Below are 21,566 nucleotides of genomic sequence, written 5' to 3'. Positions count from 1 at the left end.
AAACTGTTTCAATAATTTGTTTCTCTGAAATGGCTTAAAATATACATTAAAAAGGAGAGATGTGTAAGGATAAGCTAATTATATTGTGTTAATATGTGAATGTTGAGTTACCAGGCGTTATTTGATAGTATTAAAAAAAATGAAGACATAGGAAAAAAGTTGATATTTAAAGAATAAATTGAAGGGTTGGTGTCATTATCGGGATAGGAACACAATTGGGCTGGTCTAAGTGTGTGGAGTCCGAAGGACTCCACGCGTACTTTGACCAGCCAAATTGCGTTCATATCCCCGATAATGATATCAACCCCGCAATCCATTCCTTATATATACACCAATAGTTCTTTATATTATTGAAGAAACTATAAACAAAACATTTCGTTTCATTTCGGATTACCTTTCAGTAATCCTTTCATACCCTTTCTGTAAATAGGACGACCCGATTGTTACCAGAAACAATTTTTTTTCAAATGACGTCACAATAACGCGGGAAAAAATCAACCACTTGGAATCACTTGTAAACGTAAAATTGAAACACTTTTGGCAACAAAACGTTTAAAATATATTAACTTAACACTTTCTAAAATGTTGATTTATATTTTACGGGACCTGCTGACACAAAACAAACAAAACAAGATCAATAGTTTTCATGTATATTGTTATGCGATGAATTGCGATTCGAACATATCCGAAAATGTTGCGTTCATCGATTAAATTATGCTGATACCGAAAAATATTGTTCAATTTGAACTGACTCTACAATGCCTATATCATAGCTCTCCTGTACTTGTTAAAACAAATGACGTTAGCTGATAATGACTGAAATATGATTTATGAGATACGCATTGACAAATCAACTTAAAGAAGTACTGGGCAGGCAATATTTAAAGACTTTATAATTCCATTTAAACGTTGATGTATCTTTCCACCAAATAACCCTTTGAATTATTGTGCAAATCTAATGTTTTGAGTTTTACCAACCTGCATAAATCATATATAAAATATATTTTGAGAAATTACAACAGTGTAATAATGTTTTAATGAAAATAAATTGGGATGTATTGTATATTTTGACACTAGCTGTATGATCGCTCTATTTAAAAAAAGTACTAATATCTAGTTCATAATTACTAGTTTGACTGGTCATTTTTAATTTTATTTCATCAAGTAAGGATGAAAGGTCGAAAACTGAGGCTGTTTTTTTTCTGAAAAAAATGGACAGTTTGAAGCGTTTTACTGACTTTAAAAATGTAAGCAACAAAGTACAAATCATGAATTTTATGGCGCTATAGTCAACTTATTGGACACTGTCTTACCAATGGCAAACAAACTATTTTTTATTCTCTTTAAATAAAAATGCGCTTATATACATATGAATTATAAAATTGTAAATACTTATTTTGGTTTAAATAATCATCTTTAAAACTAAACGGATATATAACTAGTGCAAAATGTCATTTTGCATTATTCGCTTTAAACGATTTCTTTTTTAACCAGTTAGTATGGGGCCGATAATACATCGTTTTAAATGACTAAAATAATATTTTGTCGCTGTCTCAGCTGAGTTTAACCGTGAACAAATAACGCAGTGGTTTCTCAGTTTATATTGTGTTCATTTTGCATGTGGAAGTCATGTGGTTAGTATAGTTTCATATATCGATGCATTTTAACTGGCATTTACGTGGAAGACAAACGAAGCATTCGAATGTAAACAATACGCAAAAACTTCGAAAGATGATGTAAATACATCAGATATTAAGATGCATTGCCTTGTACACAAAGATATCAATTGTATGTACGTTTTTGATAATTTTCTTGCTTCTTGCATCATCTGGTGTCTAGTTCCTTTAATGGACGTACAACAAATAAACATGTTCCTTTTCCCTAGCGGCTGCGCAAACATCAGTCACATCTCCATTGGGCATTTATTGTTACAACCTAAAAAATTACAAAATAGTAGCAATTTTATAATACTTATTAAACCTAACTAAAAAAGATTTAAGGTTGTTTTTATTTAAATAAGTGCATAGTTTTACAAATTTGATAGCATGTACATGAAAAACAAGTTTGTTTACACACTTCCTGACTCCACAGTATGTTTAACACACCATACAATTTATTTATCCATAATTTGAACGATGACTCTCCATTATTAGAATATTGGACAGTCAATTCTTTAAATATTGGACAGTTAATAAAGATAAAGTAAGGAACGCAGTCCAAAAACCAATATATAGTACAAAAACAACTAAGGATGACGTCACAAATATGTTATAAGACAGTATAATCTATGTGACGTTGACATAATAATTAACGATTTGTTTTTATTCTACGACAATCAATAAACTTATGTTGTTGGTTTGGTTGAATTTTATTTTAGCGCAAGCATCACATAATCTACGATATATATATATATATATATCTTTTTGAAAGTATATAAGTATCTTCCATGGCCGAGAGTGTAACATAGGTTTATTTCGAAACGAGGTTTACCGAGTTTCCGCAAAACACCCTGCGCGAGGGTCGGGATGAACCTATCTTACACAAGCGGCTATGGTAGAGGCTTTTTCTCCCACTTCAGTTAAACAAAATTAAGTAAAAATGTATTTTGTGCTGGAACTCTTTTGTGTTTGGTGAAAATAACTGCGTATGGAGATGCGATAGCACGTGGTTGTCATGGATATGCGCGCCGTGATCCAGTAAATGTTAATAGACAAATCGGTCTTTTTAAATAGTTCTAAGGAGAATGAAGAATTATTTTTTGAATGGTGCGTGAAAACTGTTTTATGGTGACATTTGAAGTGAGAAATAATTAATTAGCGTTCTAAATATTACCATAAAACAAGATTTCCTTCCTTGATGCTACTGACGACAGTCTTCAACAAAGGAGGTTATTGCAATGTGGTGACAATTAAAAGGAGTTCCATACCGGCATTTTATCTTCGCCGGTGGGCAAGATAAGAATATCTAGCATGGTTAAATAATTTGATCTAATTATCTGAGGTGGGAGAAATTCCTTGTCTAACATAAGACATAAAAATAAAAGCTGAGGTATCAATATTCGGCATACGTTGTTTTTGCTTTGGATGACATAGTTTTACAATATTGTTTTGGATTTAAATATCGATGACATCCGTTTTAATAAATTCATGGAACGTTAAACTTGTCTTGCAAATAAAATCATTCGAAAAAAAGTTTAAGAAAATAAAGAGAAACTAACCAATTCTTTTGATCTCTTTTCATTCAATTCCAAAGTTGTTTTGTCCATTATTTAGTGCATCACATTTTTCCTGAATATAATTTATGGTGATATTTAAAGAACTTCAACACAAATTATATGTTTATGAAACGACGTTTCGGCCATTCGGCCTTCTTCATGTTGTATGTATGACTATATTTTGTAATTCACATTTCTAACATATACTTGAGGATTCAAATTATTGTATTTTGTTTTCATGAAAACAGTTTACTGTTATCCCATGCGCATTTGTGTAACAGTCAAAACTGTTGTCCCTCGGTTTCGGGGATGACTTCTGAACTGTTGTCCCGAGGCTGATAGGCCGAGAAACAACAGTTTTTACTGTTACACATATGCCCATACAACAACTGTTTTATTACCTGATTATATATTTTTGTTCAAACACGAAAATGTCAAATACGAGTCTCTATTTCCAGCAAATTGTTGAGATCAATCTCGGAAACATCTTCAAATCGCGACATTTGTTTGTTTACGTCTGATATTGATTTGTTTACGTCTGGTAATGTTCTTGATCATATATATATATATAGACGATTGAGTGCTTGAAAATTATTTGGTATTCTCCGTAAAACAATTTAAAATACAAAACCAATTTCAAATACAAAACCAATACCGTAAATTCACTTGTTTAAACGGTGTGCAGTTTATTTTTAGAATCTCGGCAAAACCCATGACGTACCTATGCAGTAGTCTCACGCGCGGGTAACAGTTCATGTTGTTTACCGGTCAACAGTTCAAAACATTGTAATGTTGATTACTATTTGTAAAACGGTCGGAAATAGCGAATTACATTTATATTATGCATTGGGTAATAATGTTAAATACGCTAGGAATCGTTCACTCGATTATATTTCAAACAACTGGCCATTAAACACAACCTAGATTTATCAGACTATAAGCCCTTAAGGAGTACTCCTGCATTTTGACTTTATAGGATAATGTTTCCCCCAAATCGAAAACACATGAAGATCCCCCGGTTGACTAGTAATGTCATTTAGATCTTGAAATGTGTTGTGATTGACTAAACACTTAAATCTTCAGTACGAATTTAATTTTTCCTCATTCTTTCATTTTAATGAGAATAGATTCAGCCATATTATTATAAGTATAATTATAAGTATGATAATCTTCAATAGTTACAAAGATGTAGTTCGATCCATTTTATACAAGACTAATATACAACATAGATGCCTATTACAAGGGATTTTTTTTTATTAATTATCATTACATGTTTTTAACGTTTAAACTTATAAGCATTATAAGCAATAAAATGGATATTGTCAGGATTTCATTGCAATGGAGAGATATTATATTATGCCCTTTTTGGCATTTCGTTCGACATGTTGCATTTTATTGGACTCCACCAACATTTTGAACTGCGCCATTGCATAGGGGCTGTTAAAAATGGGTGGAGTCCAGAGGACTCCACCAACATTTTGAACTGCGCCATTGCATACCATACCCCAATAAAATGCAACATGTCGAATTTTAATACTTATATTTACATTCATTTAAATCTACATTTCTGCTAGAATAAATTGATTATTCAAGAGCATCTTCGTTTTTTCTTTCTCTCGTTGTTCTCAACGGTGGGTAAATTAGAACAGCTATCGTAACCTAATTTTATACGACAATGAATGCACAGATAAAATAGTTCCTTATTTATATGTTTATTTTCTATCTATTCAAGGTCAAGAATATTATAAATGCAGTGTATTATTGCATACAAAGTGTGTTTTCGGCCCGTTATCGTGGTGTATTAAAGCGCAAAAACCCGGGCGTTATCGGTAGAACACGTGCATTATTCAGCAAAATTACGTGCCGTTAATGCCCGGTTTTTTGTTTTACATATGCGCTTTCAGGGCCCGCATCATAACAATTATGAAGGCTGAGCGACCTAGTTTCTGACCGAAAGTTGGTCAACGATGCAAACTTTTGCGCAAAAAAATATTTTAGAATATATAATGTAGCTGCATACAAATACCAAAACATGAAATAAACCACATTTAACTTACTTATTTTCTGCTGAGTTGTCTTTTCCTGGAAAGCTGATGTGTTTACCAAATAGTTTTTTTCTGCAGTTGTTTTGGCTATTAAAAGCACTAAATTATGTCTAAAACGACTAACTCCTCCGAACTTTAGTTATTTCTGTCGATTTTATTCAGAACATACGACTTATATGGACATGATTCAATTACATCGTATGCAATGAACAAAGAAATTTCAAAGATTTTTTTTCTCTTATGCTGAAGATGTTGTATATTTTATCAAGAACATGTTTACAAAATTTTCAGGATTAAATTAGTTATCAAAACAAATAATGGTTAAAGTAGGACTGAATAGGTAATTAATTGATTACCCAATAGGTATTGTGTGTAAATAATCCCAGTAATTCAGTCAAATTTCGAAAAAACAACACTTTCAAAACGAATGAACACTGCAAACAATGGCGTCGAAACAAAATGCAGCTGCCGAGTTATGTTGCAGCCCGAATCGAGCTTAATGTAAAACTATTTCAATGACATCACTCATGACGTCATACAAGCACCCGTTATAGAGGTTATTTTGAACTAACTGTTTTTGCATTTTCGTGACATTTAACAGCATTTTTAAACACAAACGTTTCTTCAACTGTTCCATCCATCATGAAATTATCTACATTAAAATCAATCAAATTATCGTTGCTTATTTTGTTTTAACCGCTTTACTGCAGATTACAGGTTTGCATGTTGCCAATAATTTTACTACGATTTCATTAAAAAAATAGTAGTAAATATGCCGCGCCGCTTGGTATTATTGCGCCCAATGACAGAAGTATCGAACAAACGCACGCGATATCGATGGGAAATGCCATTGCACTTTATACAGAAATAAAGTGCAATTGATAAACAACAACCATCGTTAAGGAATGAAGTTTGAATGTAAATATTAAGCAATGTTGTTTGTGATACTGGTATTGTATTTCCATTTCAGATCACCATGAAAGCAATGACGATATATTGTTTGTGTCTTGTGGTCTTGGAACTGTCAGCTTATCTTTTTGGTAAGTAAACTTGTTGTTATATTAATCAAAGTACCAAAAGTATTGCAAGAGACCGTTGATAACATCAAACTGTACTTTGTCATGTTGCCTATTGAGACATATTGAAATGTTTCCATGGTAAAGATAACATTTTCAGAGCTTACGATATGTTCCATTATTTATATAAGGTGAAGCTCTAAGTTTTCACAATTCCGCTAATGACGATATCAAGGATAACACAAAAATCTGACTTTCTCTTCGGTCGACATTCTTATATTGAGTGAATTTTAATACAAATACGGTATAACTGACCCGAAACTTGAAAATAACTATTTATTAAAGATATATAATTATGTATACAATAATGAGAAAAAGACATTATACAATTGAATTTGAAAAAAAACTAATACAAAAGTTAGGGGGAAATATGAATACAAAATATTGAGCAAAAACCGTTATTTAAAAGAATGAGAAAAAAATCAATATACAAAATAATGAGAAAAGTCATTGCACAACAGATCGATCAATAAAAATAACGAACAAATACACATTCAACACGACGAATGAATGTGCAATAATCGATATATTTGAAACCAAGTAGTACAAATGATTAACGGATGTATACAAGTGACTAGGGATTGCCCTTAGTATTTTTTTTTCAAATGGGTATAAAATATCGAAACGTATTGGTATGATTGGTATGAAATATCCTTAATATATCGAATATTTATCAATATCCATACGAAACTGCCAAAGTTCGAAATGTCAAGGTTTCGCTAACAAATACATTATTCTTGTAAACTTTAAGTTTCGCGAATATATTATATTTGTTAATATTGTGTATGCTCAAAACCAACCTCATTCCATTGCATTGCCAATACATAAATACGTTAATTGTCATTAAATTGGTATATATATATATATATATATATATGTTTTTACAATGTTAACATTCCGGCCCAATAACATCATCAACAATAGACTTAGTACCTAACTTCCTTTTTTTACATGTTTTACTTGTTGTTGACTTCTTTCAACGCTTAGTACTAGAAAATTGGATTTTTAAAACCTCTGACAACGGATATAGACCAATTGCGTACAGCCATGATAGATGACACAGAACCGCTACATTTAAAGGTCTACGTCCACATCCTGGTGGTAGTCAACAGTGATGCCAGTGATAGCCTTACAAATGAAGCCTCATGGGTCTTGAACCTTGGACACTATTTTGGTTGCTGTGTCATTTGAGGACAGAGTTCAGACACTCATGGTGTGTGTTGCCCTGAACCACGTCACTTCGCTCTCAGGTCTCGTCTACACCTGCTGGACCATGGCATTAAAAATAAATCAGTTTATAAGCAGGTGGTTGAGAAAAAGCCAGGCAGGTGCCGGTCCCTCCAAGTCCCTGCACAAACACATTAACAAACACTACATGACATGCTAGTTTACTCCGGGCTGATGATCTGGTTCTCTAATAGACTTGGTATATGTCAATTGATGCGTTTGAATTTGATATCTTGGCCAGTTTTGATGAACTTATTAGGTGCTTTACTAACACAAAACCCCTAGTTACAGTCTACCTTAAGGTTAATGGTCTCTTAGACCTCCTCAACAACTTTCAGCCAATACATTGGGGTTATTGGCCTTGATTTGCCAAATATCGCTCTATTTAATAACTCTCCATTCCAAAACAATGCAAGCTTCGTGCAGGCGGCATTTGCGGAATTATGTTACAAGTGTTGCAACATCATGCCTTTTGTTCCTGTTTTTAAAATGCATTTCTGTTATTTTCAGACACGCTACAAATTAGTCACACTTCAACAAAGGTTGGCCTATCTTCTGTTATTCAGTGCACAAGTGACAGCGGTAATAATATGGTTTGGATTGTAGATGGCAATAATATTGGAATATGCTCTGGAATTACCGCCAACGTCTGTTTGCCTCCTTGTAGTGAGTGTTCATCAGTCATTGCAAGTCCAGCTGCAATCTTTTCATACTCTATTAATTCTGTTGGTCTCACAAACTGTATAAAATATGGATGCCAAGAAGGAAACACCGGCTTTCTCTCAGAATTTACAATGAAAAGAACAGGAAATTAAAACTTGAATATTTATGCCCTTTCAATTTATCTGATTTTGGTAACGCTTTCTGTTGCAAAATATTAATTAAGATTGTTGTTAATTTTTCATAAAAAAACAACATTTTTTATATAGGTTGATGTCAGTCAGTCAGTTCAGATGCTTGAGTTGAAAATGACTTTAGAAATTGGAACTAGTTGTACATTCGGATTGCTATTGTGATCAGATGGACCAAGGTGAAAATCACTATTACTACAACTATTTCAACTAGGACCGTGAAACTTTACTGCTAGTTTTTCCTTGACCAGCAGATGACCCCTTTTTCCGGTTTGGTTCATAACGTCAAAGGTACAGGTCAACAATTTTTGAAAAGGTTCAACCATTTCTCGCACAATGACTCGAAAATGGTTTGACTTATGACCATGAAACTTCAGTGATAATTTGCCCTTAAAAAGTTGATGATTCTTACTGTTTTGGGAGTCAAGTTCATACTCAACAGACTCATACACTTTTTATCGCAGCTCTTAATTTGAAGGTTTTTCTTCTCTTTCAAAGAAAATTTATGTAACCAAGTATAATAAATGCATTTTTTTTAAACTGCTTTTATCAATCAACCACAAATTTATGAAAGCGGCGTTCAGAAAGCATTATGTTTGACAAACATCTCTTGGTTCGATATAGCAACACATAAAAACATTAGCAAATTATACTACGAAAAAAGTCATATTATTACAAATAGTAAAAAGAAATTTATAGGATACCGTCTCAATTTAAATATTGATGATTTAAGAGCAACACTTTAACTGTATGGCCCATATTTGCATAGTTGCCTCACTTTACTTTCAACATGCCCCCAAAGTTCTCCCTCCGTCACATACGCTATAATTCAGAGTCATTATCACATCATGTGATGGCTTTAATCGTCTTTTCCTTTCTTTAAAACTGGTTTACTTTTATTCAGATAAAGGGTTTATGCAAGGCTGTAGTGGGGTGCTGCACCCTGACCCTTTGTAGTAACACCCTTCTGCCTTCGTGGATACTAGCATCTCTACCTTTCTACCTTCAAATACTTAAATGGGAATGATAAACAAAGTCATCGTTCGATTTGATATCAAACTTGCTATAATTTTACAAATGATAAAATTTGGAATTGAACTTGAAATAATGTCGATTAAAAGGGTAAAAATTATTTTTTCTCATCTTGATAAGATGTGAAATTTTCTTTCTTACTAGCATTTTGCCCTTTTTCTCCAGCACCCTTTTTAAATCCAGCTAAAAACCTATACTAGAATGATAATGTTACCTTCCTCCTGTTTTTTTAGACTTCAGTGCAGATAATTCAACTGCTGTTTTGAATCCACAAGAACCTACTGCAAACACGGATGGGAATGTCAGTATTACAACACCTTGCATATTTCCTACAAATTCAGACGCTATTACAATCAACTGGTATAAGGTTTTTGTTAATAAGGTAAAACATTAAGATATATTGTATGAATTATTTTCGTTTAGTTTGAATGATTTATATGACCTTGACCTTAATTAAAGATGTATCCTTTACAATCTAATACATAGCATACGGAATAAAAAATGTGAGGTTGGTTAAGGTAGGATTTAAAAATAATAACTGAGAATCCAGTAGGGTGTAAGCAGTGGTTTGTGGATAGTAGAGCAATTTAGGGTCTTCATTGTTTACTTGGAACACGCGACAACAACATGTAAGAGACTATGGTGAACTCGACACAACCAAACGCATATTTTAAATGTTCTTTCTTAACAAAGATAAACAGCATAATCCCTAGCCCATGGCATGCCACTAATTTCGGTTTGCATGTAGTATATTATCTGTACTTTGTGATGTTGTACTTTTGGCGAACATTCATAAACAAAATTGACATCGGCAATGCAGACGACCAGACATTTTATAGACTTAAATGGAAATCTACAACTGATTATTCACGAAAAACATATCTAATTATCTCAAATACCATAATATGCAAGACAAAATAATGTTTTTGAAGAAAATCGTGCCCTATCAACCATGTGTACTTTTACATTGAAACAATTTTAGGTGAACGACCACTAAACGTCCATCTATTTCTATCAATATTGAGGGGGTGCAATATATTTTTTGCAATGCTTCAAGGTTTTTAATTTGTGTTTCGCATAATTTTTGTTCAGATTTTTTTCATTATTATTACATGTTTTGCAATGTCTCAGTATATCATTCTTTTATATATGTGCTGATGGTCATTCCATTTTTACTCATGGATTTTTTAAAAAAATATATCAAACTATATTATTGGGTAACCAGGAACCAGTAACCTTCACATATTTGGGTATCGCAACTTAAACGAAAATGGTTGATTCATTTGTAATATTGTTTAAATGTAAAAGGTTAACCACGAACAAAGCGGAATGACATGTCGCAGTATGCATATGCATGCACAAGCCAGTTTGTATGGTCAAACAAGTAGCAATGCACCTATTTATATAAGATAATATATAACACATACAATTACCAGCAAAGCAAGCCAAAACAGAACGGATATAGTCTTGCTGAAACAAATATTTTTGTTCCAAGCTGGATTATATAAAATAAATTGAATATCATCACATCATCATTTGCGATAAAATTAATTATGTCCGATGTATTCGAGTGTGATTTGATTGAGTAAGCCTTATCTGAAAAACATGCTTGCATAACACTAGTGACATTCGAATAAAAACGTTGTTAAGTGAAATACTCAACTATATATTACTGCAATAGATACAAAATTGAATTTAAAAAACTGGCTTAAAAAGTTCATGGTCGTGCTTTTGAGGGATTTGACAGCAGTGATCAAAATTGCATTCCAGACCTATTTGGTCAGGCTTGTGAACTATACTGATTTGTGATTTACATAAAAGAAAATTAATCTGGGCTAGTGCTCTAAATCGAATTGATTAAGACTGATTGAACAGGTCTTCTAAACCCAAATTTCAGGGTATTGCATATTGAGTAAGCAACATTCGGAGAGTTGGTATAATAGAGCAACTTTTATGTGTGTCCGGCTAACATATATTACGAACTATTGATAATAGAAAACTTTTTTTTTCGATGTAAATGTTACTTTAATACTAATTAAAACGATTATTTGTGTAAATATAAAGTCTATATAATTATTACACAAAATCAATAATTCTAGCGAACTATAATACTACATGTACTGTTTTGTCGCGAATAAAAAAATGATTTCATTTTTCAAAGTTAATAGATAGATACATAGGGGATATTATGACAGAACGCTTTTCTGGTGACCTTTATCACGTCGAGTTCAGTGTGTGAACACGTATCCGTCGAGACGGCAGGTCGAGGCGGATGCATGTTAACTCATCGAACGAGACGTGATGCAGGTTACCAGAAAAGCGTTTTATCGTAATATTCCATCTATTATATACATTCCTATTTAATTATTCTTTTTTATGTTTCGGTTTCAATTTGATTTAAATTTACCGCCAGTTGTCAAATGCGCGTACGATCCGAATGTGTTATGTTGTTTTGTGTATTGAAATTAAGGGAGGCTAATACAGCGAAACGAAGTCAATGGTTACAGAATTCACTTTATTGAGCAAAATAAGTACAAAAAAGTTTGTGTTTAGGAAAAATTAACAAAGTGATAATACGAAAACAGTTATCAAATGTCACAGCTCAAAAAACAGTATATACATACATAGAGAACAGTTGTGTCCGAGCTGTAACGTTTTCATGAACTGTGAGGTCTTAAACACATCGGCACATGTTATTGGTACACAAAACGATGTGTCGCGTGCAAGACCCACGTCCCCATTCCAAATGCCAAGGTCACATTTACAGTCTATTACCTAAGAACGCTGCTTAAATGCTAATATAAAATAGTTGGTCGTGCTTGGGCTGTAACTTTGTCATGTACAGAGGGATATTAAAAATGAATTGGCAAACATGTTTGGTAAATATAGACTCGTTAATATATGTGTCTCGTTCAATACCCAAGACCCGACCTCAAAGTCAAAGGTCACACTTATGCTGCATATATGCACATAGGGTATAGTTAGTCGTGTGCGAGATGTAATTTTGCCATGCAGAGAGGGATTTATAAATTACTTAACATGTTTTGCATGCAACACCCGCGTCCCTACCTCAAATGTGATCGCTACACTTATAATATATGTTAATATATGTTAAATTCGCGGTAATGAGCCGAGTACAATTAAGACTTAAGGTCATCTTAAACTAAGACCAAAAGTCCCATTGATTATTGTAGCCGAATATCTTAAGGCGTATCGGAAACGAGCACTTCAGATCTGTTTAAAACTTGACGAATTTTCTACCCCGCGAACGATTTTTTCAGAAAAGTTAGACAGATCACCTTTTTAAGATGCACTCTTACTCCAAAATAAGATTTACCACAACTAATAATATTGTTCAAAATGGATGAATAAATGTCGAAAACAATGGTTCTTATGAAGGTTACCGAATTTGGAAGAAATGAGCAAACAACATGGTATCTCTATCTTATAAAAGTATGGTAGACAACAGTAAATATTTTAGCATTCATCAATCATTTAATAATTTTTGCGCTTTCTGCTATAAAATACAAGGTTATAATCTTGATATCAGTAATTAATATTTTCCATAAATGTATTATTTAGTAAGTAGTTAAAGGTTTATCATTCAAAATGTATGTTTGTTATACGTGTGTATGTATTGATTTTGAATAAGAGTGTCACTTTAAAGGTAAAGACAACGCTTTATAAGCTAAAAATAGTATACACACTGTTGTCGGACTTGATTGGTTTTGGTGTATTACAGTACTGCTTTGTTTTCCTTCCTTGCGTTGAGACCTACTTAACGTTATTTTGTGTCGTACTAAAATGCTGACCGATGAGCTGACGATATAGAAATAGGGGGATACTGCTGACTATAAAGATAAAGAAGGACATTCTTACTAGTGAAATGAAAGTAGTAAAAAGAGGTTTGAGTGTAATATTAGTGTGTTTCTTATTAATTTTTGCAAAAGGAAACCGGCTAACTATCTTCTTTGTCGTTCGTTATAGTTTCAACGAATGTTCTCAAAAACTCTGTTCCTGTTGGTCATATATTGATGCCCTGCGCTAAATCTTACAATACAGCACATGGCGTTTTGTTACCTTTTTAGCGGTAAAATATAACACATGTTTAGTTAAACTTTGCCAAACTCAGTTATATTTTGTACGGTTATGATATTCCTTTCAAAAAACTGCACTGACTCAGGAAATACCAAACAACATATAAATCAAAAACAATATCTCAATCATTCAAACTCTGAGGACACTTGTCTACCATGGCCGAGTATCTTTTTTAAGACATTTTTTGTTAAATTTTGGTCAATAATAGTTTTTGCACGCTGTCGCCAAGATATTGACAATATTTCAATGATTTTTTCGACATACAAAGTATTTCTATGAGGACAAACTGTGTCAAACAAACAAGAACTTTTGTTCATGTTGTCGTCTGGCAAATCTTATTTGCAAGAGCATATAACTAGATCTAGTGTAAATTCATTTGACCAATAGAAAAGGTTTCGAATTAAATATTAAATAAAAAGTAATTGATGCACTCTAAAATTGATGACTCTGAGAATTGTAATTTATTTTAATAATAATGGCATGTCTTACTGCAGTCTTTCTTATATTTTAGGCCAACCAGGCCGAGTTGCTAGACGCTAGTAACGCAGACATCCAGTCTTACAGTGAAACAGATGCTACTGGGTGCAGCACTTGCGGTACTAAGTCGGCTGGTAAAATGACTGTTGGGGTGACATACAAAGCCCCTTCTTCAAATGGAGATGAAATCAAACTGCAAGTTGAGATAATTCATGCAGATTATACTGATCACTTATACTACACTTTTGACCAGTCATATTACCTCGCTGGTAAGTTGTCATTAGATTCATTCTCAACGTGAGATCAAATAATAATTAAATTCAAAACTGTTCAAAGTGTTTGTCTTTTTATATATGAGGAGTATAGCTTGCCCTTTATAAATTTTACATATAATTTACTATGTTAAAATGTGTAAAATCATAAAGCAATTTGACCGTCTATCCGTCATTTCTCTCCACCACCGCCCCCCCCCCGCCTGCGTTTTTCGACCAAATACTTGCAAATGCTTATGCCAAGGGATCTCAAACTTGGTAGCCAACTTTTGCATTACCAGCAGATGAACACTGGGTACTGGGAGGCAAGTTTGTCAACGGTCGATGTCGTGTTGACCTTGAAATCCGTTTCCGATTAATTACTGACGAGCACTAGGGCCCAGGGAACTTTAACTTGGTAGGCATGTTTGAAATGACCAGTAGATGAACCCTACTGGTTTTCATTTAAGTGGATGAAAGGTCATGGTCTTGGTTACCTGACATGACAACAGTTTCCAATCAATAACTGATAAACGGTGGAGCCCCGGGACCTCAACCTTGGTTTATCATTAATCAAAACTTAATATCATTAAAAGATAAAAAAGAATTGGGCATAGAAAAGCTCATGTCTATAGGCAAAGGTCTAGGCCACTCTTCATTGGTCATTTTTTAATATTTTGTTTTTACTTGCCTCTAATAAAAAATGCCAGCAGTGATTGTTTAATGTCATGAAGATAATTGCATTATGATAATCATGACAGTCCCAAACATAAAACTTCTGAATATATTAAGTTTTTACAAAAACATATCCTTGTCTTCCTTCTTAAAGCGGAAATGCTGGTTTTTATTGATAAACTTCATGTTGTAAAATTTGTAGTATCTGTCTTTGTGGCATGGAATGTATGTCTTGTATTGATTGTCTGTAAGGTTGGATCATTTTGCCTTTAATATTTATATGAAAAACTACAGAAACAAGCTCAGTAGCCAAACAGAACATATTGCTAACATGAACGACATTTGAAATGGTCATTCAATAAATGGTGGCGTAGTAATTTGGTCATGTATCCATGCTGTGTTTAATTTAAAAGTGTTTTCATTTTTTTTTGGAACATAATTGCATTAATAGAAGTTCATTTGTTAATGTTAAAAAATGTCTACACTTATAGAATTTATTTAATAATAGAATTTTACAGCTACGTCATTAGCTATAATTTTGCGCGAGGGGCGACCAACGGGTAGCGGCGTATAAAACACCATTGTTGTGCAAATGGTGTTCTTAATTTTGTTTTGTAGTTTTGGATCTGCGGTTTTGAAGACTGATTATATCTTTCTAGCCAAAGACTACGACCCCAATTGGTGGACAGCAAGGACATAGAAGAGGGTTCTCTGCATAAACAATTGGCATTGTGTAAATGCATATTTGTTGTATTGACTGTGCATGAGCATATTTTTTATATCGCTTAGGCACAGAATTCCATGTGTATATTTGTTTTTATTTCTTATACAGACATTCGTGTTTTCTTATAGAAAGCGTGTATTTTAAATTATGTTGCTGTACAGCAAGAATAGTTTATATACAGAGCAGATTATTTATTATAGTAACTCTATGTAACTACTTTATTTTACTACATGCCCAAACCTCTAAGTTTGCGGGTATATGGGAGTGATCTTGTCTGTCCGTCGGTTGGTTGGTCGGTCGATGTGTCGGTTGTTGTTGTTTTTATTTTGACACAGAAGGGTCAACGGATTCAAATAGTTTTGTTAATATGTTTAACTCCATAAAATACAGTCAGCTTTGTCCATCTATGCCCCTTCTCCGATTGAAAAAGAACAGACCAGCGTCGATGTTCGCTATGCTGAGCTCTTGTTGAGCATTAGTCTGTCTGAAATGTTCATGTTTCCGTCAATAAGATCTTAAGGTTGTGTATGCTTGTTTTTTGTACTATACTTGAACGTATTACTAAGTTTTAATTTAAATTATGATTACTTTTGCTTAATTAATTTGTATAACGAGGATGGTACAATCATGTACAGATTAAGATAAGTCATTCATGAATTATTGTTCATAATTTACATTACTTTGAAATAAGCTAAAAATGTGATGTAGATAATAAATAAAAAGTACTATTGTTAATGATTATCCAAAATAGAAATTGCTTTACTTGCATCTAACCAGGAATTCCAGCATATGCATAAAAGGTATGTTGATTAACAAGCTGTCTCTTCATACATTATTGTAAGTGTGTTGTTAAAAGGATTTAAGGAAGATACAGATTTCTCATGAACGAGAAATTGCTTTTCTTATTGTCATTATTAAGACAGCCAAGCACAATTTATAACAGCCCTTATAGTTTTGTCTTTATTTGTTGTGCCTAAATTGGTTTACGATATGTGTGTAGTATATTGTTTATCATTGATAAAGATAAAATTTTGTAAACAGTTGTGGAGAGCAAAAATGATAAACTTTAAATTCAATAAAAGCTTGTCAGAAATCATTTTAATATATGCACAAATTCTTCAGATAATCTCATTTTTTATCTTAATAAAAATAATATGTTTATTTATTATATCAAAGTGTTTGTATTTTCAAAATGGTAGTAATTGTAAATATTTAGGACGGACTGTTCCTTACAAATGCATTAAACCATTTTATCTTAATATGTTAACAAAGCGTTTGAATGGTATTTACATAATGTTTTCCTAAACTATTACTTAGTAATAAAACGTCTGCATGTAGGATGAAAATGTATGTACCTTATATCTGCGTACCATTAATATGTGATACAAAATGATACGGCAAATAAATAATGTTAATGGGAAATATTGAATGGTAACTGATATTTAATCAGCTGCTCACAGCCCATTTTATCCAAGAGCCATAAATATTTACACAGTGTCTTGATAACATGGACAAAAAAAAACTCCCCTATGAATAGAAAAGGTAGCTTAAGTGTGGTCATCATATGAAATATTTAACCTTTAACATAACACTTAAAATCATTTGCCCTGTAGTAAATATTGGCCCTAATGAGTGTATGACATTTCAAATGCTGTGCTGTAACCAGGGTTGGATCCAGGAATACACGTTACATGGGGCGTCAATTAGGGGCGTAACCTTTTGAAAAGCGCCCCTCCCTCAAAAACCGAAATTACTTGGTTTAAAGTGTTTGCAGGGGGGTTGGGGTTACTCGCTCAAGAAAATTTGAACAATTTCTAGTCCGAAATGGTGCATTTTGGGCGCATTTTATTACATGTTTCTCCTTTTTTGAAATGACAAGTAAACTTTGACGTCGGGTGCGCCCCCCTCCCCCCCCCCCCCGGATCCGCTCTTGGTAACCAGTGATAGGGATCATAATTATTATGGTTTGGATGTTTTAAACCGACATCAAGACACAATTTAAATTGATAACTCATATTGATAACCAGTATACAGTGTGACATACTTAGAGTTCATTGCGCTAGACGTATATCATAAACAAATAAAATGAGATAAGTCAGTCTTTCGTTATGCCCTCGACGTGAACTTGACAGATGTATAACACCCTTATCTGACTTAAATGAAGTCATATCTGTACGAGCATATTTTATACGAAACAAATGTTTCCATGCTGTTATGCATGGGTTAAAATGGAATGCCCTTTTGTTTTCTGAATAAATATGTTACATTTATTTATGCACTGCATGCATTTAAAGATATTAAAGTTACAAAAATTGTATATATGGTCAAGTTTCCCTGTTTATATCATTCAAAAAGAAGTTTGATATGCTTACCATCTGTAGTAGACTACGCATTCATTGTGGACTATTGAAATCCAATTGCTTGTGCTTGTAGGATTGTTAGCGGGGGTTTCCCTCGATAAGAAGAAGTTATGAAAAAAGCTTATTCAATCAAGGTTTATTTTGGCAGGTTTACTGCAACTTAAAGGTTTTATATTGAAATACAATGTTTGAATACCTTATCATCGAATTATAGAGGTTAACATTTTGGTACTCGTTTGGTATGTAATAAGCTGTTTATCAAAAGACATGAGAATGCATGTAGACATTCCTTTTGCACTAATATCAAATATGAATGTATGTAGTTGCGGTTTTTTATGTCGTTGTTAAATGTTAAATACATGTCCGTTTTGTGCTCTATTAAGAGCCTTTTACTTCTTTTAAGTTCATAATTCCTGTTTTGTATGTTTTCATACGTATTGAGTTGTTATTTGCATTAGAAGATTTAATGCCTAGAGACAAAGCAACGTGATGCCATCCTGATTGCAAAATATATTTTATTTTAAGATCTAATGGTGTACACATTTTGGTAATCCAAAGATTACACATTGCATATCATCTGTTTGTGATGTTGTTGGTTTTTGCTTGCATGTTTTGGGGTAGGTGGCGTATTTGCAGGGCAGTTAGGATTTTACTTGTTGTTATAATCATTACGCTGGCTGTATGTCAAAACTGTATTTTGTCTGATTGATTTGAATGACCCTGAATAAACGTCGTCTATATCTTTAGTCGTGTTCTATAAATATATATATATATATATATATATATATATATATATATATAATGTGTGTGTGTGTGTGTGTGTGTGTGTGTGTGTAACAATAGCATAGTATCTAACATGCATTTACTGTATCTACACCACCATGGCAATAACGTAATTATAGCTTAAGCCTAATTGTTAAATTCTTTTTCAGTTAGTTTTTGTTCACATGATGCATTTATAAATCTAGCGTTTGGAGTTTGAATATTGGCACCTGTAAAATTATATTGAAGTGCATATGTAGTTTACCGTACCAAATTCGGTTGAAATTAATTCTTGAAACGGACGGCAATTTTTTTTTAATTGAAACCAAATTACATTATTTAATCTCTCAATAACTTATTATTTGTTGGCTCGATTTTCCGCTACTCATTTTCAAATGATAAGCAATTACGAAGTAAAAAGCTCTCACAAACAAAATGATTACCGCAAAAAAACTCTTATCTCAAGCATACACTTACAATGATATCTTAAACCTGGTATATGACCTGTCAACAATGAAGTAGCACTTTAAATCGGGAAGTAAATATTTTAAACCATCTCAATGCAAATGTTAACATAAAATAACTCATATTTCAGACTAGGGGTTAGTTCAAACGGCTGATTGCGAGTAGAAGTCATATTTTGGTCAAACAATTCCATAGTTAAACGATGTATAACAAAACATTTAAACACATTATATCAGATTTTCATTGGTGTTTACAATGCACCGAGTCATTTCATTTAGAGTTCATGAACACAAAAATTGATTTCAGCTATTTTGTAATGGTCCCCTTTACGATTTTTTCTTCCTGATCGATGCTAGATAATGTTCACACATCAAGCGTGATTGCTGAACGGGACAAAACTCTTATGACGTCGACCAAAACATGTTTTTGATTTATGTCCCATAGCAAAAGTTGTATTGCTAAGCGTGTCTATGCTACCCAGACAGTTACCATATTTTCAATATGTCCATCAGACCACTTATGATTCCTCTTGACATCACTCGAAGGATTTAAAAATATAATGGTGATATTTTTACCACTTTGATGTTATATTTAGAGTGCGTGATCCGGACCCGTATCTTCAAGGTTTATGCCTAATTACTAAAGGGGTCATTGCGATTCGGATTGCATCAACCGATCAAATGATCCCAAAGTAATTTGTTACAAATATTTAGCACATCGGTGGAACGTTCAAATAACATGTTTCCCCCATCGCATACCTTTGATGTCAAGGTCACACTTAGTCGTACATAGAGCAAAGCTGGACAGCTGCTGCTTTCTTTCTTCTCCTTAACACCCAAGATAATTAAAGAATTTCAAAATAAATCTTCACAATTTTTCCCAGTCCCATGACAGAACAGAACCCAGCAATGTTACTCTCCTTATTATGACCTGTTTGTTATTCAATATCTTCGAGCATTGGTGTTCATTTAAGGATAGGTGGCATTTTTTTCTTGTATTTATGCTGTATGAATGCAGCAGGGCAGGCGAGCAAATTCCATGAAGCACGCTAGCGCTTCTTGGTCATTTGCTCGCTTTGCCTAATGCGTCTATACAGCACAAACGCAAGAACAAAATGCGATCAATACTTTACATTAAATTTACATTTTAAATAATTATTCATTGCCCTACTGCGTTCATACAGCATACACGCAATAAAAATGCGATCAATACTTATATTAACATTTTATATCATTATGCATTACGATTCCAAACTAGCAGTACCTCCTGTAATTGAGTATTTGTTCATAGAGAAATTTAATCGACAACAAACGCTTGTATGAAGGAATAGCGGATTTTGTAACGTCGTATATCATTTGTTAAATGACGTCGCGCTAATCCAATTGGAGCGCAATATTGAAATGAACAATGACGTCATAACACCTTGCGTGTAATACAATATAAACGTCAAGATTTATCTACACAAAGGACTAGGCAAGAGTAAATACAAAACGTATAATGAAAAGATTCTATATTAATGAAAATGACAACATCATATTAAATAAAAGCTTAGTGATAGCTTTCACCGTAATTGAAATTGTGAATTATAACAGAACACAAAGCACAACTCATACTGCTGCTTTGCCTACGCATGACATATATTATTACGTTATATACTACATTTTTACGTCTAATGCAATTTAATTTTCACGCTTTACTGCAAGTGCAGAGAGACACATAGTTAATGACCTTCCACAAAATGTTTTTATTGGGTAAGTCAACAATATAATTATTTCAAAATTGTGTATTCCATTTTGTTTTAAGGGGCAATTGTTTTCTAGAGTTAAACCAGTGCTACATCAAATGAAACAATATTCAGTATAAGATAGACAAAGGAATATTGGATAACATCGATATTTGAACATCGGCAGTGGATATTTGGGTAAAAATATGAAATTATTAAACTATGACCATTATTCATATTTCAAACTTTTGGACATTTTCAGGTAAAAATTCATTAAACCATTTTGTTCTGTCAAAAAATGGTTCGTGTCTCATGATTCCATTGATAGAATATCATTTTAATTGGCATGATTTGTTACTACCATAATATAAATATAAATAAATCAAATCCTCGTCATGTAGTTGATAATAAAGTGAATAATATAAATGAAACTGATACAAAAAAAGAATACCGAACTTATATATTGGTTTGGAGGAAGATACACATTTCCAAATTCAACTGATTTAAGTATTATAATGGTTAATCTCGTCATGTTTCTTTTAACCTGATATCCTTTGAATGCATGTACCTAAATGCAAAGAACCAA

The 21,566-nt window shown here is 33.0% G+C and overlaps 1 protein-coding gene across 1 annotated transcript; it reads left to right on the top strand.

Moving 5' to 3' along the window:
* Window positions 1-7,382: 7,382 nt before the first annotated feature.
* On the top strand, window positions 7,383-16,050 carry LOC128235934 (uncharacterized). Its single transcript, XM_052950721.1, has 5 exons — window positions 7,383-7,509; window positions 8,073-8,144; window positions 9,679-9,827; window positions 14,055-14,289; window positions 15,606-16,050. Exons 1-5 carry the CDS (start codon window positions 7,383-7,385, stop codon window positions 15,644-15,646), a joined length of 624 nt encoding a protein of 207 aa, XP_052806681.1. The 3' UTR covers window positions 15,647-16,050.
* The last annotated feature ends 5,516 nt before the right edge of the window (window positions 16,051-21,566 follow it).

This window comes from Mya arenaria, chromosome 5 (genome assembly GCF_026914265.1).
Source record: "Mya arenaria isolate MELC-2E11 chromosome 5, ASM2691426v1".
NCBI classification, from domain to species: Eukaryota; Metazoa; Mollusca; class Bivalvia; order Myida; family Myidae; genus Mya; species Mya arenaria.
Note: the sequence above shows the minus strand (reverse complement) of the source record. Positions and strands in the feature narration are given on the sequence as shown.